General features: G+C 41.2%; 1 protein-coding gene across 1 annotated transcript in view; it reads right to left on the bottom strand.

Moving 5' to 3' along the window:
• PATL1 (PAT1 homolog 1, processing body mRNA decay factor) overlaps positions 1–26,131 on the bottom strand; it is a 37,709-nt gene extending 11,578 nt beyond the window's left edge. Inside the window, exons 1-11 of the mRNA XM_060104782.1 lie at positions 25,867–26,131; positions 23,803–23,914; positions 15,428–15,645; positions 15,044–15,124; positions 14,253–14,447; positions 13,216–13,317; positions 12,690–12,779; positions 12,248–12,468; positions 10,775–10,864; positions 1,112–1,292; positions 479–602 (exon numbers count right to left, since the gene is read on the bottom strand). Of these exons, the coding sequence (XP_059960765.1) occupies positions 479–602; positions 1,112–1,292; positions 10,775–10,864; positions 12,248–12,468; positions 12,690–12,779; positions 13,216–13,317; positions 14,253–14,447; positions 15,044–15,124; positions 15,428–15,645; positions 23,803–23,914; positions 25,867–25,881 (1,429 nt within the window). The 5' untranslated portion in view covers positions 25,882–26,131. The remainder of the gene's footprint in view (positions 1–478; positions 603–1,111; positions 1,293–10,774; positions 10,865–12,247; positions 12,469–12,689; positions 12,780–13,215; positions 13,318–14,252; positions 14,448–15,043; positions 15,125–15,427; positions 15,646–23,802; positions 23,915–25,866) is intronic.
• Between the last annotated feature and the right edge of the window lie 1,138 nt (positions 26,132–27,269).

Genomic DNA, 27,269 nt, shown 5'->3' with positions numbered 1-27,269 from the left:
AAATTCCAACAAATAAAAACTCAGAAATGCAGGCAGACAGCTTTCAAAGAAGATCTTTATAGTCTATATTCTTTACACAGAGTCTAACAATTTACTACAAAAATCTATGTATTATCTAAAGCAATCTCTTATCAACATCTATCCTTTCCCATTTTTTTGGTTGTAATAATAAAAATCTGAAGTATTTCCCCCTTATCTATTTTATGGATACTAGAAATTATAATAGGTTTTAAAAAGTCATGGAATCTCAAGTAGAAAAGGATCTAAAAGGCTATCTGTCAAACCATTCACTCCATGCTTGAATAAGGCTGACCTGTGCATTTGTCAAGGACAATGATACTTTATACATCAGTTTCAAACATCTCTATCCAATCATCTATACAGTTACTTTTATTCTATCCTATCAGCAGTTACTTTTATTCTATCCTATCAGCAGCACCACATCTCTCCATTAGGGCTGTGGGGATAAGGACCTCACCTGGCTTATAGGCGTGCTCCAGTTTGGCCACCTGAGGGGTAATGAGCTTGGTGCGCTCCTTTTTTGGGCCATCACCTTGCACTTCTTCAGCAGCTGACAGTTTCTCCAGTTTTTCAAAATAATTCTACCACATGAGGAGATGATTTCAGTTGCAACAAGCACAGAATATGGTCTTTCTTTATCATGAAATAATTAACTTATACTACTGGTAGCAACACTACTCGTACTCTCTAAATATATTGATCTTTAATTTTTGTTAGATTGCTATGAATTTACTTTATCAAAAAATTCCAGCCTTCAAAATAATCATCAATGGAAATATCTTTAAAGTTAGACTGCCAATATTCTTCATTGAAAGAACCATATTATTGATGCCGAAAAGATTTGAAAATATTGGTCTGAGAGCTTCCGTAGGTAAGAAATAAAAGGCATATATGCCAAACCTTTGAGTGAATAGTGTGACAGGTTCTTCAGCTTGAAAAGAGGACAGAATTTGCTTAGTCAATTCTTATCCACTTGAAGACTAACCTCAAAAGAAAATCCTATCAATATTTAATTCTACCAATATTTAAATGAGTACCTTCAGGGTAAGGGACTAAACTATTATCCTCAAAACTAGCACAGAGTACTTACCTGGTAATAAAAATCATCCAGGTAGGGATCAGTGCTTTGCAGCTGCACCATCTGGATTTTAGAGACCCAATCTTTTTCTCGCTGCAACATGAGATTGGCATATGGATCCTTTCGGAGATGATCCTGATGACTGCTCCGGTGACTTCCTCTTTCTCCTGCACCATTGAGATTCCGATGCTGACTGAAAAAGAAATATATGCCACATTCACTCCAAGTGGATACATGAATTATGCCTTGTAACAGCACTGGAGTAAACCAGGCCAATTGAAAAAAATGTCCCCCTTTGCTTTTGTTAAAAGAGGAGTGAAAAAGAATCGAATCTTAACAGAATTTGAAAGAGCTGTGCAATGCATAATTAAGGAAATAAAACTACGATCCAAGTGCCTTACCATAAGCTAAGCACTTTCACCTATGGACTTTTTTTTTTTGTGGTACGCGGGCCTCTCACTGTTGTGGCCTATCCCGTTGTGGAGCACAGGCTCCGGAAGCGCAGGCTCAGCGGCCATGGCTCACGGGCCCAGCCGCTCCGCGGCATGTGGGATCTTCCTGGACCGGGGCACGAACCCGTGTCCCCTGCATCAGCAGGCAGACTCTCAACCACTGCGCCACCAGGGAAGCCCTCACCTATGGACTTTTGTATAAGCCCCACAATCACCCTATGAGGTAATAAGGTAGATTTATTTTCTCCACTTAAGACAACAAGCCGAGGCCAAAAGAGATCAAGTAGCTTGCCTAAAGCAGGACACCAGGCAGCAGAGTGAGAGATTTTGAACACACGCCAATTTGACCCCAAGTCTATATACTTTTAAAAAAACTTGATGAAAATCATGAAATACTTCAAACATATAGAAAAGCCCAGCAAATACTATTTTTATTTTTATTTATTTATTTTGCTGTATGCGGGCCTCTCACTGCTGTGGCCTCTCCCGCTGCGGAGCACAGGCTCCAGACACACAGGCCCAGCGGCCATGGCTCACGGGCCCAGCCACTCCACAGCATGCGGGATCCTCCCGGACCGGGGCACGAACCCGCGTCCCCTGCATCGGCAGGCGGACTCTCAACCACTGCGCCACCAGGGAAGCCCCAGCAAATACTATTTTAAAAAAAATCCATTTACTCACCATCTAGACTTAATGAAAAAAAAAAGTATTTGGTCAAATTTGCTTCAGACTTTTAAAAAGTAATATTAAAATAATACCGTGTGACATTTACAGTTGAAGGCCCACCTATACCCTCCAGATCATGGTTTCCACCTTCCCTGCCTTCCTATAGGAACCACTATCCTGACTTTGTTATGCAACCTCCACGAAATGTTTTTATACTTTTTTTACTTGTACATCTACCTTTAAATATTATACAGTTACTCCATTTTACATAACTGGTACTAGACATACAGTTCTGCTCCTTGTTTCTTATTCAACATTAGACATACCGTTCTGCTCCTTGTTTCTCATTCAACATTATGCCTTTCATATTTATCCAGGTTGATGATAATATACACAGGTATATACTGAAAAGTAGAACTGCTAGGATGCAGTGCATCCACATTATCAACCTTAGTATTTACTGCCAAATTCTCTCTCAAAGGGCTGTGCACACCATTCCTGCCAACAATGACAGTTGAGACACTTCCCGTTTCGCCTGAGGATATAAAATGGTTTTCTAATTTGCACTCTTCTGATTACAAGTGAATCTGAACAATCTTTTCATTTTTATGAGCCATGTAGGTTTTCTCTATTGAAAATTACATGTTTGTGTTTGATGCCTTTTGTTACACAGAAGTTGAATATATTTTTGCAATTTTATTAAAATATTTTAAACTGCTTTATTAAGTGATAACTGATATACAAAGAACTGCACATATTTAATGTGTACAAATTGGTAAGTTTGGACATATGCAAACATTTGCGTTATCATCACCATAAACAAAGTAACAGACATATCCAACACCTACTCCTTGTGTCCCTTTCTTTCTCTTTTTTTGGTGGTGGTAAGAACACTTAACATGAGATCCACACTCTTAAATTCTGAAGTACATAATACCATAATGTTAACTGCAGGCACAACAAGTTTCATATTTTAACAGTCAAATGTATTAATCTTTTCCTTAATGGTTTGTACTTTTTGTATCTTAAGAGTCCAAATTGGTTTTTTTCCCCTGAAAAAAATATTCTGGAACTTTTTTGAAAGAAAAAGTAAATTACACACAAAGAACCATAAAATGAAAGGTTGAAAAAACCCTCAAAATTATGTTTAATTCTCTTATTTTATATATAAGAATGGTGATAGAATATAAGCTCCATGAAGGCAAGGGTTTGATATGTCTTGTTCTTCTTTCAATCCCCCAAACTGACTATAGTGCCTGGTACACAGCTGAGGTCACATATATAAATATGTATTTGAATGAGGATTAAACAGAGGCAAAGATAAAGAGTGACTGTTGGCTGTACATAAGACCCAAATGTAATGCTAGAGGCTATATTCAAGATTATGTCTGAGCTGAGATGGTCAACAAAAGGTAATTAAAAGTATGGAAAGGGGCCTCCCTGGTGGCGCAAGTGGTTGAGAGTCCGCCTGCCGATGCAGGGGATACGGGTTCGTGCCCCGGTCTGGGAGGATCCCATATGCCGCGGAGCGGCTGGGCCCGTGAGCCATGGCCGCTGAGCCTGCGCGTCCGGAGCCTGTGCTCCGCAACGGGGGAGGCCACAACAGTGAGAGGCCCGCATACCGCAAAAAAAAAAATAAATAAATAAAAATTAAAAAAAAAATAAAAGTATGGAAAGAACTTGGTAAGCCATGAATATAAAATGCTGATTCCCCACCCCCCAGGTCTAAATTGTTTTTCAGAATTATAGTAACTTGGAAATAAGTTGATAAGCTCTTGTCATTTAAAGCTTGTGCACTGGTATGCAGGCAGCTACTGAATCTAATAACATAATTTAAAGTTCAGGGCTCCGGTTTTTGGAAGGTGGAAATGGATGGAGGACACTCCCTCTTGTGAGAGCACCGGAATCACAACTAACTGCTGAACAATCATCGACAGGAAGACACTGGAACTCACCAAAAAAGATACCCCACATCCAAAGACAAAGGAGAAGCTGCAATGAGATGGTAGGAGGGGCGCAATCACAGTAAAATCAAATCCCATAACTGCTGGGTGGGTGACTCACAAACTGGAGAACGCTTATACCACAGAAGTCCACCCACCGGAGTGAAGGTTCTGAGCCCCACATAAGGCTTCCCAACCTGAGGGTCTGGCAACGGGAGGGGGAATTCCCAGAGAATCAGACTTTGAAGGCTAGTGGGATTTGATTGCAGGACTTTGGCAGGACTGGGGCAAACAGAGATTTCACTCTTGGAGGGCACACACAAAGTAGTGTGTGCATTGGGACCCAGGGGAAGGAGCAGTGACCCCCATAGGAGACTGAACCAGACCTACCTGCTGGTGCTGGAGGGTCTCCTGCAGAGGCAGGGGGTGGCTGTGGCTCACCATAGGAACAAGGACACTGGCAGCAGAAGTTCTGGGAAGTACTCCTTGGCGTGAGCCCTCCCAGAGTCCACCATTAGCCCCACCAAAGAGTGGGTAGGCTCCAGTGCTGGGTCGCCTCAAGCCAAACAACCAACAGGGAGGGAACCCAGCCCCACCCATCAGCAGACAACTGGATTAAAGTTTTACTGAGCTCTGCCCACCAGAACAATAGCCAGCTCTACCCACCACCAGTCCCTCCCATCAGGAAACTTGCACAAGCCTCTTGGATAGCCTCATCCACCAGAGGGCAGACAGCAGAAGCAAGAAGAACTACAATTCTGCAACCTGTGGAAGGAAAACCACATTCACAGAAAGACAGACAAAATGAAAAGGCAGAGGACTTTGTACCAGATGAAGGAACAAGATAAAACCCCAGAAAAACAACTAAATGAAGTGGAGATACGCAACCTTCCAGAAAAAGAATTCAGAATAATGACAGTGAAGATGATCCAGGACCTCGGAAAAAGAATGGAGGCAAAGATTGAGAAGATGCAAGAAATGTTTAACACAGACCTAGAAGCATTAAAGAACAAACACCTGGAAGAATTAAAGAACAAACAGACATGAACAATACAATAACCGAAATGAAAAATACAACGGAAGGAATCAATAGCAGAATAACTGAGGCAGAAGAAAGGATAAGTGACCTGGAACACAGAATGGTGGAATTCACTGCTGCGGAACAGAATAAAGAAAAAAGAATGAAAAGAAATGAAGACAGCCTAAGAGACCTCTGGGACAACATTAAATGCACCAACAATTGCATTAGGGGTCCCAGAAGAAGAGAGAGAGAAAGCACCCGAGATGAAAAGATTCTTTGAAGAGATTATAGGCAAAAACGTCCCTAACATGGGAAAGGAAATAGCCACCCAAGTCCAGGAAGCGCAGAGAGTCCCAGTCAGGATAAACCCAAGGAGAAACATGCGGAGACACATAGTAATCAAATTGACAAAAATTAAAGAAAAATTATTGAAAGCAGCAAGGGAAAAATGACAAATAACATACAAGGGAACTCCCATAAGGTTAACAGCTGATTTCTCAGCAGAAACTCTACAAGCCAGAAGGGAGTGGCATGATATATTTCAAGTGATGAAAGAGAAGAATCTACAACCAAGATTACTCTACCTGGCAAGGATCTCATTCAGATTCGATGGAGAAAACAAAAGCTTTACAGACAAGCAAAAGCTAAGAGAATTCAGCACCACCAAACCAGCTCTACAACAAATGCTAAAGGAACTTCTCTAAGTGGGAATCAAAAGAGAAGAAAAGGACCTACAAAAATAAACCCCTAACAATTAAGAAAATGGTCATAGGAACATACATATCAATAATTACCTTAAACGTAAATGGATTAAATGCTCCAACCAAAAGACACAGGCTCGCTGAATGGATACAAAAACAAGACCCATATATATGCTGTCTACAAGAGACCCACTTCAGACCTAGGGACACATACAGACTGAAAGTGAAGGGATGGAAAAAAGATATTCCATGCAAATGGAAATCAAAAGAAAGCTGGAGTAGCAATACTCATATCAGATAAAATAGACTTTAAAATAAAGAATGTTACAAAAGAGAAGGACACTACATATTGATCAAGGGATCAATCCAGGAAGAAGATGTATCAATCATAAATATATATGCACCCAACATAGGAGCACCTCAATACATAAGGCAAATGCTAACAGCTATAAAAGAGGAAATCGATAGTAACACAATAATAGTGGGGGACTTTAACACCTCAATTACACCAATGGACAGACCATCCAGACAGAAAATTAGTATGGAAACATAAGCTTTAAATGACACAACAGACCAGATAGATTTAATTGATATTTATAGGACAATCCATCCCAAAATAGCAGATTACACTTTCTTCTCAAGTGCACATGGAACAATATCCAGGATAGATACATCTTGGGTCACAACTCAAGCCTCGGTAAATTTATGAAAATTGAAATCATATCAAACATCTTTTCCGACCACAACCCTATGAGATTAGAAACCAATTACAGGGGAAAAAACAAAAAAAACGCAAACACATGGAGGCTAAACAATACGTTACTAAAAAAACCAAGAGATCACTAAAGAAATCAAAGAGGAAGTAAAAAAATACCTAGAGACAAATTACAATGAAAACACGACGATCGAAAACCCATGGGATGCAGCAAAAGCAGTTCTAATAGGGAAGTTTATAGCAATACAATAAGCCTACCACAAGAAACAAGAAAAATCTCAAGTAAACAATCTAACCTTACACCTAAAGGAGCCAGAGAAAGAAGAACAAACAAAACCCAAAGATGGCAGAAGGAAAGAAATCATAAAGATCAGAGCAGAAATAAATGAAACAGAAACAAAGAAAACAGTAGGAAAGATCAATAAAACTAAAAGCTGGTTCTTTGAGAAGATAAACAAAATTGACAAACTTTTAGCCAGACTCATCAAGCAAATGAGGGAGAGGACTCAAATCAATAAAATTAGAAATGAAGGGCTTCCCTGGTGGCGCAGTGGTTGAGAGTCTGCCTGCCGATGCAGGGGACACGGGTTCGTGCCCCGGTCCGGGAAGATCCCACATGCCGCAGAGCGGCTGGGCCCATGAGCCATGGCCGCTGAGCCTGCGCATACGGAGCCTGTGCTCTGCAACGGGAGGGGCCACAACACTGAGAGGCCCGCGTATAGCAAAAAAAAAAAAAAAAAAAAATTAGAAATGAAAAAGGAGAAGTTACAGTAGACACTGCAGAAATACAAAGCATCCTAAGAGACTACTACAAGCAACTCTATGCCAATAAAATGGACAACCTGGAAGAAATGGACAAATTCTTAGAAAGGTATAACCTTCCAAGACTGAACGAGGAAGAAATAGAAAATATGAACAGACCAATCACAAGGAACGAAATTGAAACCGTGTTTAAAAATCTTCCAACAGGGCTTCCCTGGTGGCGCAGTGGTTGAGAGTCCACCTGCCGATGAGGGGACGTGGGTTTGTGCCCTGGTCCGGGAAGATCCCACATGCCACAGAGTGGCTGGGCCCGTGAGCCATGGCTGCTGAGCCTGCGCGTCCGGAGCCTGTGCTCCGCAACCGGAGAGGTCACAACAGTGAGAGGCCCACGTACCACAAAAAAAAAAGAAAAAAAAACTTCCAACAAACAAAAATCCAGGACCGGATGGCTTCACAGGTGAATTCTATCAAACATTTAGAGAAGAGCTAACACGCATCCTTCTCAAACTCTTCCAAAAAACTGCAGAGGAAGGAACACTCCCAAACTCATTCTATGAGGCCACCATCACCCTGATACCGAAATCAAAGATACTAAAAAAAAAGAAAATTACAGACCAATATCACTGATGAATATAGATGCAAAAATCCTCCACAAAATACTAGCAAACAGAATCCAACAACACATTAAAAGGATCATACACCATGATCAAGTGGGATTTATCTCAGGGATGCAGGATTCAATATATGCAGAACAATCAACATGATACACCATATTAACAAATTAAAGAATAAAAACCATATGCTCATCTCAACAGATGCAGAAAAAGCATCTGAAAAAATTCAATACTCATTTATGATAAAAAGTCTCCAGAAAGTGAGCACAGAAGGAACCTACCCCAACATAATAAATGCCATGTACGACAAACCTACAGCAAACATCGTTCTCAATGGTGAAAATCTGAAAGCATTTCCTCTAAGATCAGGAACAAGACAAGGATGTCCACTCTCGCCACTATTATTCAGCACAGTATTGGAAGTCCTAGCCAAAGCAATCAGGGAAGAAAAAGAAATAAAAGGAATACAAATTGGAAAAGAAAAAGTAAAACTGTCACTGGTCCCAACGACATGATACTATACGTAGAAAATCCTAAAGACGCTACCAGAAAACTACTAGAACTAATCCATGAATTTGGTAAGGTTGCAGGATACAAAATTAATGCACAGAAACCTCCTGCATTCCTATACACTAACAATGAAAGATCAGAAAGAGAAATTAAGGAAACAATCCCATTTACCATCACACAAAAAGAATAAAATGCCTAGGAATAAACCTACCCAAGGAGGTAAAAGACTTGTAAGACTTGTACTCAGAAAACTGTAAGACACTGATGAAAGAAATCCAAGATGACACAAACAGATGGAGAGATATACCATGTTCTTGGACTGGAAGAATCAATATTGTGAAAATGACTATACTACCCAAAGCAATCTGCAGATTCAATGCAATACCTATCAAATTACCAATGGCATTTTTCACAGAAGTAGAACAAAAAATTTCACAATTTGTACGTAAACACAAAAGACCCCGAATAGCCAAATCAATCTTGAGAAAGAAAAATGGAGCTGGAGGAATCAGGCTCCCTGACTTCAGACTATACTACAAAGCTACAGTAATCAAGACAATATGGTACTGGCACAAAAACAGAAACATAGATCAATGCAACAGGATAGCAAGCCCAGAGATAAACCCACGCACTAATCTATGACAATGGACAAAAGACAGTCCCTTCAATAAGTGGTGCTTGGAAAACTGGATGGTTACACGTAAAAGAATGAAATTAGAACACTCCCTAACACCATAAACAAAAATAAACTCAAAATGGATTAGACACCTAAATGTAAGACTGGACACTATAAAACTCTTAGAGGAAAACGTAGGAAGAACACTCTTTGACATGAATCACAGCAAGATGTTTTCTGATCCACCTCCTAATGGAAATAAAAACAAAAATACACAAATGGGACCTAATGAAACTTCAAAGCTTTTGCACAGCAAAGGAAACTACAAACAAGACGAAAAGACAACCCTCAGAATGGGAGAAAATATCTGCAAACAAATCAATGGACAAAGGATTAATCTCCAAAATATATAAACAGCTCATGCAGCTCAATATTAAAAAAACCCAATCCAAGAATGGTCAGAAGACCTAAATAGACATTTCTCCAAAGACATACAGATGGCCAAGAAGCACATGAAAAGCTGCTCAACATAACTAATTATGACAGAAATGCAAATCAAAACTACAATGAGGTATCACCTCACACCAGTTAGAAAGGGCATCATCAGAAAATCTACAAACAACAAATGCTGGAGAGGGCGTGGAGAAAAGGGAACCCTCTTGCACTGTTGGCGGGAATGTAAATTGATACAGCCACTATGGAGAACAGTACGGAGATTTCTTAAAAAACTAAAAATAGAATTACCATATGATCCAGCAATCCCACTACTAGGTATATACCCAGAGAAAACCATAATTCAAAAAGACACATGCAGGGCTTCCCTGGTAGCACAGTGGTTGAGAGTCCGCCTGCCGATGCAGGGGACACGGGTTCGTGCCCCGGACTGGGAAGATCCCACATGCCGCAGAGCGGCTGGGCCCATGAGCTATGGCCGCTGAGCCTGCACGTCCGGAGCCTGTGCTCCGCAACGGGAGAGGCCACAACAGTGAGTAGGCCCGCGTACCACAAAAAAAAAAAAAAAAAAAAAAAAAGACACATGCACCCCAATGTTCATTGCAGCACTATTTACAATAGCCAGGTCATGGAAGCAACCTAAATGCCCATCGACAGACGAATGGATATAGAAGATGTGGTACATATATACAATGGAGTATTACTCAGCCATAAAAAGGAATGAAATTGGGTCAGTTTAGAGACGTGGATGGATCTAGAGACTGTCATACAGAGTGAAGTAAGTCAGAAAGAGAAAAACAAGTATCGTATGTTAATGCATATATGTGGAACCTAGAAAAATGGTACAGATGAACCGGTTTGCAGGGCAGAAATAGACACACAGATGTAAAGAACAAACATATGGACAAGGACACCAAGGGGGGAAAGTGGCGGGGAAGGGTGGTGGTGGCGAGATGAATTGGGAGATTGGGATTGACATATACACACTAATATGTATAAAATATATACCTAATAAGAGCCTGCTGTATAAAAAATAAGTAAAATTCAAAAATTCAAAAAAAAAGAATCTGTGCATTGAAAACATAAAATAACAGCATATATGATCTGACTTAACCAGTTACAATAAGTGCAATACTGATTAGATTTACTTAAAAAGTAAACTAAATCAGTCAAAAATGAAAGCTAAATTAAGAAACCACCAAGGAGTAGGATAAGTACTTACTTTCTATTCTGTTGCTGTCTCTGATGCAAGAGTCGACGGTGCTGTGGATGAAGGTGCGTTGTGTCTGGTCTAAACATTGGGGCCTGTGATCTAAGCAAAACGGGAAAAGATGTGCAATTCTGTCATCCTGATGACTTGAAGTTTTTAACAATATGGTCAGTACAGGATAACTTCATACAGGTTCACCCAAGGGAATGCTAAAGTCTATTCTAAGATCTTTCAGAAGGAAGACACCACTGTATTTTTATGTCTTCCACAAAAGCCAATTCTCACCTCCTAAGAGGACAATCATAAAATTAGAATGAATCAGCAGTAAAGCAGTTTAATTCTTTTTCTTTTTGCTCCTGTTAAAGAGAAGTCTCTAACAGATTTAATGTACTTAGTTTCAAGTATTTGGGAATGACATTGAAACATATATGTGTGATAGTTAATTTTATACCAACTTGGCTAAGGTAGCCAGTTGTTTGGACAATCACTCATCTAGATGTTGCTGTGAAGGTATTTTGTAGATGCGATTATCATTTACAATTAGTTGACCTGAAGAAAAAAAGAGATGGCCCTCGATAATGTGGTTGGGTCTTGCCCAATCAGTTGAAAGGAAAACATGTTTCCCAGGGAAGGAATTTTGCCTCAAGACTAGAACACGGAAATCCTGACTGAATTTCCAGCCTTCCCACCTGCCCTATAAATTCAGACTCAAGGTTGCAACCTCAACTCCTACCAAAGTGTCCAGGCTGCTGGCCTGCCCTATGAATTTTGGACTTGCCAGCCCCACAATCATGCAAGCCAATTCCTTACAGTAAATCCCTTCTTTACTTATTTATCTATATCCTACTGGTTCTGCTGCTCTGGAGAATCCTAACTGATACAATACGATATGTAATAAAACACAATTTCACTGAAGCAGGAACTTAAACCCCTCTTGTTATAAAATCACAGTGGAAGCAAGCAACTAGCTAGCACTGAGATTAGCTGACAACTCAACATCTATATCTCTGTTCCCTTTTTGGGTTTTTTTTGGCTGAGCCGTGCAGCTTGCAGGATCTTAGTTCCCCGACCAGGCACTGAACCCAGGTCATGGCAGTGAAAGCACCGAATCCTAACCACTGGACCTCCAGGGAACTTTCTCTCTGTTCCTTAATATATGATAATTCTTGTTAAATGACAAACAGTGCATATGTAAGTATGTGTGTGTTTGTAAAATAAGTGAGACATAAGAAACTTCAGGAGAAATAAAAAAGGTGATTAGTAATGTGCAAATGTACACAGGAAGCATGTGACTGGAGGGAAATGTGATTCATAAGAAAGACTGGAGACTGTCAAACATTTCTGTGTTTGGCAACTTGAGGATCAAATAACATCTCAAAATGTATCACTTGCAAATATTAACAGACTTCTATGTTACATCACTAAACGTCAATGATCAAGAGACTTAGATGACAATGGATAAATGGAGGCATTTGTTTTGTGTACCGTAGGTTTTGCAGGTGAGGCCCTGGGCCAGGAGGGTGCTGCTGAGGAGGAGACGGTGTAGCAGGGGCTGGAGCACTAAAGAAGGCACGGAAGCCTGGTGCTGGGGGAAGCATCTGCCCAACTCGCCCTTGCAGCAACTTGGGATTCATGGCAGCAAGTGGACTACCAACAAATCCAGGGACCCGTGCAAACTGGCTGGGAGACATCCGTCCAGGCTGTAGCTACAAGAGGGACAAGATCTTAGATTCAGTTGATCAGCAAGTCCCCTTACTTTTATCCACAGAAAAGTGAATACTGCTTCCATCAGTAACTTTGTTTGAGAAAGTAAAGGAAAAAATAAGAGGCGGCAGTGACTGATTAACAGCAAAAAAGGGGGATATCTGCTAGTGAACCTTAGGAAAATGAGAAAGCTCTTTAAGGGCTGAGCTAACCCTAGGCTTACCTGTGCTCCTCCAAGAAGCTGTGCTCTCTGGAGGGGGCTGAGAACAGGAGGAACACTAGGAGGGAAAGGGTGACCCAGTAGGGAAGAGTTCTAAAAAAAAAAAAAAAATTGTATTTATACCATGAAAACAGGTAAATAACAGGGGAACTCAACAGAAATACAGAATTAACTTAGATAGAAAAGCTCTCAAATTGTAGAGCTGAGCTGTCCACTGAAGGAATATGAAAGAGAGTAATGCTAGAAGTTACAAAGCACTATGATCACATAACATGAAAGAGAAAGAAGTAGAATGAGGGACTGTAATAGCAAGAAAGCAGATCACGTCAAGTTTAGATTTTTAAGATCAGAAAAGAGTCGAGGTAAGAAATAGCTGAACATGAGGAACTAACTATGTCTTCGGACCCGGGGACTATCAGATCCAGAAATTCAAGTATGGAGATTATAAAAAACATGTTAAGATTTAGGAGATGTCTACATACCAGGCAGTGATCAGAAAATATTTTCATTAGATTGTAAAGTGACATACCGGGACACTGCAGAGCTGGTTTGGAGACATCCTCTCACCGTAGGGAGCAGGATAGCGTGGTGGCATCGGGGGTCGAACATGGACAGGCTTCGGACACAGAATCTATCAGGACAAACATATATACAACTACACTCAGTGACGTCAGTTCTTCCTCTACCTACTCTTCCTCCCCTCGAGTACCGGCAGAGACACAGAACTCAATGCAAAGCCCTACTTCTAAGCAAATTGCTATGGCTTTGGTCCACACACAGAACCTTTGGTCACTTCCTCTCACAAATATCAAGCAATGTGCCACTTTTAACTGAGGAAGATTTAGCTAATTCTCCAGTTATCCCCACCCTTCCATGCTATCTGAGGGAGGTACCAGCAGATATTCTGACTTGCAAATTCTCTCCAAGAGGATATGTTTTGGTAGCAGTGAGGGAGATGGAATGATAAGAAAGCTGGAGGATTAACTAAGTCCTATTCTGAAGTCCCTATGATATGGCCGCCATGCTCAGCTCTTTCGTGTACATTGTGACTCCACCATTTCATAGGATATTGAGCCTAACTAGGCCATACCAATACCACCCTCCCCCCATACCTTCCAAATTGGCCTTCCTTTTCAGCTGCTGGTTTCAGGTGGAGGAAAGTCTATGGAACAGGACTGCACAGGCTCTAGGGAAAGCAGGGATATCTTAAAGGTAAAAAGGGATGTGGACAATGCTGTGTGTTCCCACTCCCCCCAGCTTTCAGTTACCTCTCTGCCAATGTTTTGGGCAGCCAGCAAAACACTTTAAAAAGGACATTTACACTAAATGTGGTTAACTACCCTTTTTCTCCCCCAATTAAAAGGCAGCAGCAACAGTAGTAGCACCAGCAATGGGCATTGGGGAATGTGTCTCTTATTTGTACTAACTTTTCCTCTATTGGCTACTTTTCTTTTTAATCTAACGCCTACCCCAAACTTCCACCCTCCTCCCAGCATCACCAATTTCCCAAATAATTTTGCCCAGATTCCCAATATCCTGGGCTGAGTGCCTGTTAATGAGAGGTACCTGTTGGTTGAAGCTGGGTACAGCCGTCTGCTTAGGTGGGGTGCCTATGGGGACAGCTCTAACAGGAGGACTCCCAATGATAGGAGAAGTTGACCGCCTTGGTAATGCACGCTCAGAAACGTCCCGATCATCTTCTGGGCCCTGTGGGGGCCTCTGAGGCAAGGCATATTCTAACACAGACACTGTAGGCATTTCCTAATTGAGGAAGTAGTGTTAAAAAAATTAGCTACCTTGAAATATTTTAATAACCTTTACAGATGCCAGATATCTTGAGAAATTATTTTAAAAATTTTTATTTAGTTTTATTTCACATCCAGTAAAAATGTTACCCTCTTTAGTGTATAGCACTAAATTTTGATAAATGCAGAGAGTCCTGGATCTAACACCAAAATCAAGACACATAAGTTTTATTACTCCCCAAACTTCCTTTGTATTGGTCCTTTGTAGTCAACCTCTCCTACCACCCCCAACCACTGGCAAACACTGATCTGTTCTCTGTCCCTATAGTTTTGCCTAAAGATGACTTTAAGTAATTCAAATCATAAGCTGTCAAATTTGAGTTCCAATGGCTCCCTTTCAACCATTTCAAAGAAAGCACAGTCAAGTGAGCATTACCAGAGAGTCTGGGGGAGGGTACAATCAACAGGTCCAGCTATGGGTGCTGGATGACATAATCAACGTAAGACTGGCAAAGGATATACATCCATACATTGTTCCAGTAAGGAAAGTGTAACAATAGGAGCCAGCTTTTGGGTATTAGGATCTTTATATAACGAGAAAACGTTTAGTACCTGAGCAAGCAGTGGTCCTCGAATTCGCCTCAGAACTTCAGATCCATCCCAGATGCTGGAATTGAGACTTCCTGGTCGGGGCTAACAAAAAAGGAAAACAAACACACAAAGTCTAGAAGAGTGCAGGCTCGCTGGGCAACTTACCAGCTTTCGGTGAGCAAAGCTCCCAAAGAGCCTCAACTGCTTGAGAATAGAAACTACAGTGTGCTAGAATATACCTTATTTCCCAACTTCACCTCTAGAATTGCTATCATCAGGAATTATACTACCAAATTTCTATAGCACATGTAATTCTCTCAGTATAGTAGATGGAATAAAATAGCCAAGCCCAATACTTTGCTTTAATTATCAGTTTGCTATAGCTCTCAGATCACAGTAACTTACTTGCAACACTGGCCTGGTCTGTACTGCCCTCATGATAGCTGGATCTTCTAGTTCATTTTCAATCACCATCTTACTGAGCCTTTCTGCCAGATTCTCCTCATGATCACCTAACAAGTCCATCTCATCCCTTTCTCCGTTGCCTGTTTGTTCATTAACCGCCACAGGTAGCTTCTCTTCCAACTCAGCCAGGCGCTCATGTGCTTCCTGCCAATCATCATCTATAAGGAAATCATAAGAAAGAAACAGAGCTCATACTGGAATAAAAAAGTTTTATAAAATTCTTCTGTTATCCACCTAGAGACATGAAATAAGGTTTAAACTAAGGGGCACATTTAAAGTGGGCTTTGCACTATTGAGAACAACTAACATCCTACCAGGAATAAACTCAAACTTTTAGAGTAATAGCTTAATACATTAGCAACGATGTGCAAACTATATTCTGAAACCAATTTCTAAGTTGGTGATATAGTACAACCTGCTGGTTTGAGATTCTGTGACATTTTAGGCAAAAACTCGCGCTAGCGTACAACTTTCTTTTAGGTAACTGTCATCTTCTTTACAAGCTCTTAAATCCATTCGTGTCATTCAATTAGTATTTTTTGAGCATCTATTATGTGACAGACATTGTTTTAGGTGCATGGGGTACATTGGTGTACAAAATAGACAAGGATCCCTGCCCTTCTGTGGCTTTTTAAGCAGGGAAGAGACAGATAATAGATAATGAACATAACAAATAAGTAAATTAGATACTATATTAGAAGATGATATGCTACAGGAATACGGTGGAAGAGAAGCAAATTGAAAACTTTAAATAGGATGGTCAGAGGTATGTCTCATTGAGAAGGTAACATTTGAGCAAAATATCAAGAATAAGTTAGCCATGGGGATATCTAGGAGAAGAGTGTCTCAGGCAGAGGGACAGTCAGTAAAATGGCCTTAAGATGAGAGACTGACGATTTTGAGAAGCAGCAAGGACTGTGCTTGGATTGGAATGAACAGGGGTGAAGAGGAGAAGAAAAATGAGGTCAAAGTGGGAGAGCTCCTAGAGGACCTTTAGAGCCACTCTGAAATGGGGGCCGCCGGAGGTTTGGATGTGGCTTGACTTTTTGAAAGAATCACTCTGGCTGCTGTGTTGAAAACAGATTTGCAGAGAAAGGGGCAACACTACTGGAAGCGTGGAGGCCTGGTAGGAGGCTACTACAAGTATGCCACAGGAAAGGTGTGGGTGACTTGGACAAGCGTCGGTCCTCTTCTGCTTTAACTGTCTATTTCTACATACTACTATATAATCTGTAGCACTGGCACTAGGTTATTTTGTTGTTTTTTTGTTTTTTATGGTGACACAGCAATGTTTTTGAGTCCAGCTATAGCACAGATGAAAATCTTCAGAACCTTCTATCAGTTTCTCTAGAACCAGACCTTACTTCCTTCACTTTTCTCATTCCAGTGCTCCTTGACCTTATCGCTCATCATGCCCTTCTGACTCCATCATAAAAGCTCTACGACTTTGCTCCTTTCAGCATTCAAATTCAGATAGCTTTCCCTCCTCACTGAAGCTTTCCCTAAATAATCTTTTCATTTTAATTCTACCTTCACCTCATCTGAACATGCACTACTTCCTAACCCATCAAAACCCCATGTATTCTTTTGTAAATGTTATATATTTTTATTCTTATTTTAGTTTTGTTTTGTATGTCCTGCAAAATTCAAAACAGAGAGGTAACAATTACTAACATAAAAACACAGAATTCTGAAAAAGTGTCCTTAATGACAATCCTCCCCATATAATTTTTCTATATACCTCATTTAAAGAAAGGAGAAGGAAGAAGTGGGAGCACCACGACAAGAAAAAAAGAAAAAAAAAAAGTGCCTGGGGGCTTCCCTGGTGGCGCGGTGGTTGAGAGTTCGCCTGCCGATGCAGGGGATGCGGGTTCGTGCCCCAGTCCGGGAAGATCCCACATGCCGCGGAGCGGCTGGGCCCGTGAGCCATGGCCACTGAGCCTGCGCGTCCGGAGCCTGTGCTCCGCAAAGGGAGAGGCCACAACAGTGAGAGGCCTGCGTACCACAAAAAAAAGAAAACAAACAAAAAAAAAGTGCCTGGTATATACTAAGGGTGTAATTAATGGTAGCCACTTAAAAAAAGATTTAGACTTTCTGAGGGGCTCATATGCAACTTGTTAAAATACATATTTGTTAAAAAAATTTAAACATTACACAAATATGTAACTCAGAAAGTGAAAGTTCCCCATAATTCTTCAGGAATGTTAAATTTTTTAAAGTGGGAACACATAACTACTGATAATATCATCTCATTCTTTTTCATACCTATATGAGATTCTACTCTACTAATAAAGTAATTTAACTTATCTCTTACTGATGGAAATTTGGATTATTTGCAATTTTTAATTTATTTATTGAAGTATAGTTGACGTACAACATTACATTAGTTTCAGATGTATAACAAATTTAAGTAGCCTAAGTCCCTTTCAGGGTCAGATTATAAACATTTAAAATTGCTACTTTTATTACTTAACAATGTATCATATAACACTAGTGATCCAAAAAAAAAAAAAAAAAAAGGTAAGAGATTTCCCTGGCAGTCCAGTGGTTAAGACTCCATGCTCCCAATGCAGGGGTCACAGGTTCAGTCCCTGGTCAGGGAACTAAGATCCCGCATGCTGCAGCCAAAAAACAAAAAAAAAAAACGAGGTAAGTGGGACTCCCAAATTTGTAACTTGTATGATCAGAACCACTGTCTAGTCTTTGAGCACTGTGGTAGATGTGAATGCACTACTTGTGGTAAAGGGAAAAAGCTACTTTAGATGAAAATTACAGCACTAATTTAAATTATCAGCTATTTATTTATTTATTTATTTTTTTAATTTTTATTTTTTTTCTTTTTGCGGTATGCGGGCCTCTCACTGTTGTGGCCTCTCCCGTTGCGGAGCACAGGCTCCGGACGCGCAGGCTCAGCGGCCATGGCCCACGGGCCCAGCTGCTCCGCGGCATATGGGATCCTCCCAGACCGGGGCACGAACCCGTATCCCCTGCATCGGCAGGCGGACTCTCAACCACTGCGCCACCAGGGAGGCCCAAATTATCAGCTATTTAAAAAATATGCTTAAAGAACAGTGTAATTAAAAATCAATTGTGATATTACTATTTGTATCATCTTTGCTAAGGAAGAGTAAGCTAAGCATGTTTTGAGGGACTAACTGCTTTTTGCAATTTTACTGACTCAACAATGCCGGAAAAAAAAAAAAAAGGGAGTCTATAATCCTGAATTAAGGGATTTTTTTAAACATTTATTTCCCAAATTTAAGAAACTGATTTGTTAAGATTGATTCTAATGCAAAAGAGTTCTAATTTGCATTGCTTTCATTCACTTCTCATAATCCTATTTACTAACTTTACTACGTCCCACCAAAGATGATAATCAATTTGTCCTTAATAATTAATTTTAAAAATGCTGGTTAAGTAGCCATATTCTGTGAGAAAGGCTCTGTTGTGAATTGTTACTTTTTCAAACATGTAAGCAAAGAAACCTATGCCACAGAACACCATCGTGTTCATTTTATATATTTCTTGCTCTTGCGAAAAATCATCTGAAACAGTAATGTTAGAGATCACACGTCCTTAGTATAAAAGGATACTTCACTCTGTATCTTTTTCAAATGACCTAAAAACATACTTAGATATGCCAATGCTTGACCTCAACCCACATTGGTCAAAATGATAAAGGGTACGGGAAAAAAATAACAGAGAAACGAAGGGAAAGAGACAACTGTTTTCCTTCAACTAATTAACCTATACCCTGATGTGGGTTACTGAATTCCTGGCTGCTTTTATAAATGTATGCTTGTTGTGGTAATTCCCCTCAAGTCTGTCTCAGGGATATTTGTTTCTGAATAAAAACAAAATGAACAGGAAGTAGAGGTGATTTAATTTTAGCGCAATCTCAGTCCCTAAAGATTTTAGCAGCTATCAATAAAAAGGAAGTAGAAAGAATGGGGAGCCCTTCCATGTGGAGGCAGGAGATTCCCAAAGATCCCCCAAAGACTGTTAAAACGTAACTGGTAGCTTACATTGATTGTATTTATAGTTACTTAACATCTCTGGTATTTTCCTTCTTCATTTGTTAACATGAGGATAATAATAGTACCTACCTTGCAAGGTTGCTATGAGGATTAACAATATACATGAAACACTTAGAACAGTCCCTAGCATATAATAAGCACCTTGTAAGTGTAAGCTTTTACTTTTAGAGAACGAGTTGAGATTACTGTGGCCCATTTACTGCTCAAAGATGATACAAACATTTTTCCATGCAGAAGACAGTGACTAGTTTCTTAAGGAAAGGTGACATCAGAGCATCTGTAGCCAGTGACTTAAAATAACTACTGTACTAACAGGTACTACTCAAGATACTCACTCCTTGAGTTAAAAACCAACCAACCAAAATGTATGTCATAGGTCTGACATTTTACCTCCTGGTTTAAATTCTCTACACCAGCTGTATATCTACCTTTAGAAGTATATTAAACAAGTCACAGGTCGACTTAGAAAGCAATTTTCTTTTTATAAACCCGTATAGTATTTATATCAAGATGAGGAACTAAGGTTTTAACTTCACAATTCAAGTATATTATACTCTCAATGGAAAGGGCTCACACTGGGAAATCTTTTCTCCATTATAAACTTTGTTGACCAGGAAGTCCTTAATCATCCTTGTGCCTCAGGATACAAAATGGGCTAACCATAGGCTACTACACTGCCTTTACTTTTTATCACCTGTTCTTTTACTGTGTAACCCTAGTGGCTTTTTCATTTTCCATCACATAAAATGCAGTTCTGCACACTCTAAAATTCTTTTAAGGCAATACTTTCCTCATCTTGTGAGAAACATAGAAACTCAGAAAAAAAGACTGTCTAGCACTCTGGAAGTCAATGAGAAGGCAAAACTATTCCTCTTCTGTCCAGGTTAGAAACTGAGGACATTTACTATGCTGGCTAACCTCAACATACTTCATTTTAATAAATTTCATTTTAACACAGATGAATTTGCTAAAAAATGGTAACATTCAGTACAATATTTTAAGAGAAAAAGAGTTCCAGAAACAAGCACACACTGTTTGTAGCTTCTATTGTATTCTATAGGTTTTTACTAAAGTTTCAAATATAATTTGCAATTCACATCAGTTCCCTGCTTTCGTCATTCTATTCTATGTCCCTTTCCCTGTGATCTCCATGGATAGAGAACAGCATCTGAGATCATGTCATCCTTTTGGACAATCTCATCCCCTAAACTATGGCTGTAATCCAAAAGGTCTTCGGTTCCCTTCTGTAATAAGCCTAGCTTCTACCTTAAATGCTTCTCTTGCTGCTTCCAACAGCAGCAGTTTTAGCTCTCCAAGGAATTCTGTAAACCCTGATTGAAAATAGTATACTCTTTCATTTTTGCCGGTTCATTCAACTCAGTCTAAGCTTAAATAAACTTAAGCTGTTTAGGTCAGTGCAAAACCAGTAACCAGTACAACTATTTTATTTTATTTTTGGCTGCGTTGGGTCTTTGTTGCTGCACACAGGCTTCCTCTAGTTGTGGCGAGCAGGGGTTACTCTTTGTTGCGGTGCGCGGGCTTCTCACTGTGGTGGCTTCTCTTGTTGCGGAGCTCGGGCTCTAGGCGGGTGAGCTTGAGTAGCTGTGGTGCGCGGGCTCTAGAGCGCAGGCTCAGTAGTTGTGGCGCACGGGCTTAGCTGCTCACTGGCATATGGGATCTCCCGCGACCAGGGATTGATCCCATGTCCCCTGCATTGGCAGGTGGATTCTTAACCCCTGTGCCACCAGGGAAGTCCTAATACAACATTTTTAAGACCTCTTACTTGTTTTTGATATTGAACATTTTGGGGTTACCCACTACTGATAAATTTCCTCTTATTACTTAACTTGAATATCTGAAATCCCACATATTCACACATCCCAACATAAACGTGGTCACTGCTGCTTTTCAACACCAACAGTCAAAGCAAAGAGAGTTGCATAGACTCTTACCTATTCATCTCTTTTTTTTTTCCAAATGTGTTCGTCAAATCTTATTGAAATGGAATGGTCAAAATTAAAACTATGAGATAATATTTTAAAACAATTACAGAAATGATTTTAAAACAATGCTAAAACAAAAACCCACAATACTGACAGAATTGTGGTTAAAATGTTACCTCTATACAATGCTTTGGGGTTTTTTAAACATCTTTATTGGAGTATAATTGCTTTACAATGATATGTTAGTTTCTGCTGTATAACAAAGTGAATCAGCTATACATAAACATATATCCCCATATCTCCTCCCTCTTGCATGTCTCTCCAACCCTCCCTATCCCAGCCCTCTAGGTGGATACAAAGCACCAAGCTGATCTCCCTGTGCTATGTGGCTGCTTCCCACTAGCCATCGGTTTTACATTTGGTAGTGTATATATGTCCATGCCACTCTCTCACTTCATCCCAATTTCCCCTTCCCCGTGTCAAGTCCATTCTCTACGTCTGTGTTTTTATTCTTGTCCTGCCCCTAGGTTCTTTAGAACCATTATTTTTTTTTTAGATTCCATATATATGTGTTAGCATATGATATTTGTTTTTCTCCTTCTGACTTACTTCACTCTGTATGAGTCTCTGGGTCCATCCACCTCACTACAAATAACTCAATTTCATTTCTTTTTATGGCTGAGTAATATTCCATTGTATATCTGCACCACATCTTCTTTATCCATTCATCTGTCAATGGACACTTAGGTTGCTTCCATGTCCTGGCTATTGTAAATAGTGCTGCAATGAACATTGTGGTACATGACTCTTTTTGAATTATGGTTTTCTCAGAGTATATGCCCAGTAGTGGGATTGCTGGGTCATATGGTAGTTCTATTTTTAGTTTTTAAAGGAACCTCCATACTGTTCTCCATAGTGGCTGTACCAATTCACATTCCCACCAACAGTGTAAGAGGGTTCCCTTTTCTCCACACCCTCTCCAGCATTTATTGGTAGATTTTTTGATGATGGCCATTCTGACCAGTGTGAGGTGATACCTCATTGTAGTTTTGATTTGCATTTCTCTAATGATTAGTGCTGTTGAACATCGTTTCATGTGTTTCTTGGCGATCTGTATGTCTTCTTTGGAGAAATGTCTGTTTAGGTCTTCTGCCCATTTTTGGGATTGGGTTGTTTGTTTTTTGCTATTGAGCTGCGTGAGCTGCTTGTATATTTTGGAGATTAATCCTTTGTCAGTTGCTTCATTTGCAAATATTTTCTCCCATTCTGAGGGTTGTCTTTTTGTCTTGTTTATGGTTTCCTTTGCTGTGCAAAACTTTTAAGTTTCATTAAGTCCCATTTCTTTATTTTTGTTTTTATTTCCATTTCTCTAGGAGGTGGGTCAAAAAGGATCTTGCTGTGATGTATGTCATAGAGTGTTCTGCCTATGTTTCCTCTAAGAGTTTTATAGTTTCTGGCCTTACCTATTCTTTTTTTTTTTTTTTTTTTTTTTTGGCTTCACGGGGTATGCAGGATCTTAGTTCCCCGACCAGGGATGAACCCGGGCCCTTGGCAGTGAGAGTGAAGAGTCCTAACCACTGGACTGCCAGGGACTTCCCTTACCTATTCATCTTTCCAAAGTACAGTTTAATTTTAACTTATTAGTATACTTGTTCCAGGATCTCTAATTCTCAAACTTTATTATGTGAGCTTGCTCCCTAAACCTTTCATCTCAGTAATTATAACTGTGGCCTCTAGTTTAGTTTGGCTCTTTAATTTTTTAACCACTTCCAACACCAGGAATATTTATCTATTCCCAAGGATGAGAAAATTTCATCTGTGCACAACACTTTTCTAACTTATGAAGACTTTCTATCACCAAAATTCTTGGAATAAAAAACTCTATTTATTGAATATACTATAGGGTAATAGCAGGGTCATGCAATATATTATTAATCAACTGAATTTTAAAACATATACATCCGAATCTGAGTTTTCTCCTAGTCCACTAGTTTTCCTTAAGTTCCATGTTCCACAAATAAAAATTTCCTTCTTCTAGGATTATTTTAAACCTTTGTAAAATGTCCACTTCTCTCATCATTTGAATTCCTTATAGTGTCAACTTAGAGCCATAGATCATAAAGCTGGAAGGGACAGGGCTTAGAAAACACTTGGTTTTATAAGTGAGGCAAAAAGAAGCCCAGAGGAGGAGGGTAGATGCTTGGAGTGAAGAACAGAACAGTTTGCCAACTTTGTGAATGAGGTTACGCCTACTTAGACAAAAGTACTTATAAAAGAGAGCATTTGAAAACAGCAAGAGACCAAGATGACATTATAAAAGAAAGACATCACTTACCAACTGCACCTGACCCAAATGTATCATCATTGAATTGATCAATCTCTTCATCTTCCTCTCCCAGGCCCTGAAATGCATCTTCATCTTCATCCAGAGGACAATCCTCCAAAGACTAAAAAAAGAGATCAGCTATTCATGAAGTTCACAACCTCATTCTAAAAAAATGTTTTTATCTTCCCGATCAACACAATAGCTTCATTATGACTTTTTGTGCAGATGGCATTTTTTCTATCCCCCAATTTCCCTGACACTGGAAGACTTCAGTACCTTTTCTTTCAACTTCTCGTTCCTATTCCTTATTTAACCTCTTCCCCCAAACTTCCATTTCTCTATTTATCAAGAATCTAATAACAGCATTTCCTCATGCAACCAAGAAATGAGGCCTGCCAACTTCCTTTCCATCACTGGTTACAATAATGACAACTGAAAATTAAAACCTTATTATTTTGTTTGAGTTCTACCTATATTTTTCAACGAAATTCTCATCTTCCCCATATTCTTGTCACCTTTTCAACTATTTTATTATTCCCTTTTAAAGCTTTCTCTTCATTTTCCTTTTCCCCTTCTGTTTTCCTACAGGCCCAAACTCTGGTGATAAAGGAGAAAGCTAAGTGTTCAATCACAATTAAGTGAACTCTTGAAAAGCTGTGATGTGACAGGTTTAAGTTGTGTCTCTACTCTTACAAGTGATACCAACTTGGGCAAGTCACATCCTTTCTGATTAATTCATTCAATACCTCCTGAGCACCTATTTTGTCTCAGGCTGTGTTAGCCTCTAAGCCACAATCTCTTAAGTGGTAATGCAGGGACAATACCACCTACCTCAGAAAGTTGTTGTGAGGATCAAATGAGGCAAAGATTTAGGCAAACATTGGGTATTGTTAAACAATGCTAGATATCACCAGTTTAACAACTTAGGTGTGTTCTATCTTAAACATACCCCCCACCCCCATTTCAGTTTTCAACTGATTTATTTTCCAAGTTTTCTTTTCTTTTGGGAACTTTGCCTACTGCATCTCATCCTCTCTCTCCATGTTTACATAAAGGCAGTTTGATCTTGAACCATTCCTATCAAATACCAAGTCTATGTGTCCCCAGTTTTCAAAGACTCAGGATCGGAATTCCACACTCTCTCTGCAGTCACATTTCTGATACACCCTGACTGGCTACCTCTTAGCCAGGCTGTTCCCAAATGAAAGGTTAGGTCAAAGGGCCATCCTACCCATCTTAAGTGTCACAAACTTACACAAAGCAAGCATGCAACTGCCTCCCCATCACAGGCAACTTCCAGAAGCACTCCCAAATCACAAAGATCTACTTAACCAAATCACTGCTTTTTACATGGGAAAGACTCTTAGGGATCATCTAAACCAACCCTTTGGTTCTACAAATCCAGAAACCCTGTCCAATGATTAGGAGTCGCTAAAGGTCATACAGCGAACCAGTGACACTGTCAGAACTCTCGACTGTTGCTACATACCCGGACCGTCACCAAACCCACGTCCCCCTCCACTCTCCCAGAAGGAACTTCTGCTGGACACGCCCCTTCCCAATTCGGAGTCCTCTTTAGTAAACGGTCTTTGGCCCCAGTCAAAGGGCGAGTCCATGCCCCCGGGACCCTGACGGTCGCCGGTTTGTAAGGGGGTGTGTATAAGTAATTGGAGGGGAGATGGTTCCGGGTCCAGGGCGGGAAACGCGTCTCTGGGCTTTCTCGGGCGACGCTTGCTCAAGAGCCACCAAGGGTGGGTGCAACGCTCTCTACTCCTCACTCCTCCGGAGGTGGGGGGTGGTCTGGTTAAGGAACGTAAGGGGCCCTCTCCACCCCAAAACAGAGGTCAGTTCTCCTCGGTGGCAACTGATAGGACAGTCCCGCCCCCCCGAAGCCAGCTCACAGCCCTGGGATTAAACCCGCGACGCCAGACCCGACGCACTCCGCTCGGTCCCGCGGGTCCCGCCGCCCGCCCCCTCCCCCCAGGAGCGTTGGACAGACGCGCGGGGGGTGAGGGAGAAAGAGGGGGGAGTGCGGGAGGGAGGGAGGGGTTACTTCCGGTCGCAACAACTCACCTCGTAGCGGAACATTCTTGGGGGGGGAGGGAGCGGGGAGGGGAATAGGGGAGGGAGGGAAGAAGCGCTGACTCTCCGGGATCCTCCACGCGCGGGTCCTCCACCGGCTCGCGACCCCTGGCCGCCGCCGTACGCCGGAGCGTGCGTGGGAACGTGCGCAGGCGCGCCTCGGGGAGGGCGGCCGCCCCGTTCGGCGCCCGGCGGCGGCGGCTGCGCGGGGACAGATTTGGCGTCCCGCTTCCTAGTCTCAGCGGCGGGAAGGAGGTCCCATAGCGAGACACTGCGCACGCGCCGCCCGTCGGGGGCTTCCTCGCGATCTGGACTTGTAGCTCCGCCCCTGGCTTCTGTGTGCCCGCCCGGCGCTCAGGTTTGAGTCACGAGTTTTCCGTCACCGACGGGGCGGAGAAAAGCCTTGTGATTGTCACAGGATAGGGCTTTGAAGAGTCCCAGGGTTAGCCTGGACTGGGAGAAATGGAGATTCCTAGACTGTTTTGCCAGCGTCCAACACGGTCTTCGCGGGTTTTGCTTGGCACTCCTCACGACATACGATATGCGCCGAGTGGAGGGAAAAAAATAAAAGTGCAGGTCATTGAAATGGAATGGACAGAATTCGTCGCCACTTTCAGCGGCACGTCACCCGCTGAGTCGACAGCGGGTCAGGGCTGTGATTTATGTGTCTCAAAGTGATGAGGGCGATTAAAAAAAAAAAAAAAAAGCCGAATGCATGTTCCGGGAGGTTCCACCAGGGAGGTATTTTTAGGTCCCAGGCGCTCCAGGCAGGTGAAGTGGGAGAGCCAAGAACGGCAGCACAGCCGTGGGCAGCAAGGTCATCGAGGCTGAGTGCGCCGCTGGGTGACACCACCTGCTTAGAGGATCAAGCCCAGAAAAACGTTTGTCCTGGGTGTAAGCCTCGGCAGCCTGCTTCCAGAAGTCTGTTTCGGGGGTATACCTCCGCTAGCACCTTGCATGCCCTTTCGGCCCTGGAGAACTCTTTCTTTCCCCTTAAGGACTAAACTTGGACCACAAAGAATTAATTCGAAGAATTAAGGAGTCGATTTAGCAACTCCTTTCTCCCGGTGTCTTAAAATGCAGCCTCGCCTAGGAGTGGCATAAATTCCTTACATGTTAGTATGACCAGATTGATTAATCAGAGTCTGAGTAGTGGAAACTTTGGATTTGGAACTAGAAGTTATGGGTGGGAATCAGTACTTTGTCACTGGCTGTCAGATGTGGAGCAGGTTATCTAAACACGTCTGAGGCTTAATTTCTTTGTAAAATGGGTTTAATGAAACCTGCCTCACAGAGTAGTGGTTCAGTGATGATTCTAATACTACTTCTGCTAATGACTGAAGTCTGCCTTATGCCAACCCTGTGAGGTAGGTTATTTTCCCTATAGATGTGGA

This window comes from Mesoplodon densirostris, chromosome 7 (genome assembly GCF_025265405.1).
Source record: "Mesoplodon densirostris isolate mMesDen1 chromosome 7, mMesDen1 primary haplotype, whole genome shotgun sequence".
NCBI lineage: Eukaryota > Metazoa > Chordata > Mammalia > Artiodactyla > Ziphiidae > Mesoplodon > Mesoplodon densirostris.
The sequence above is the reverse complement of the archived record's forward strand: the minus strand, read 5'-3'. Positions and strand labels throughout refer to the sequence as shown.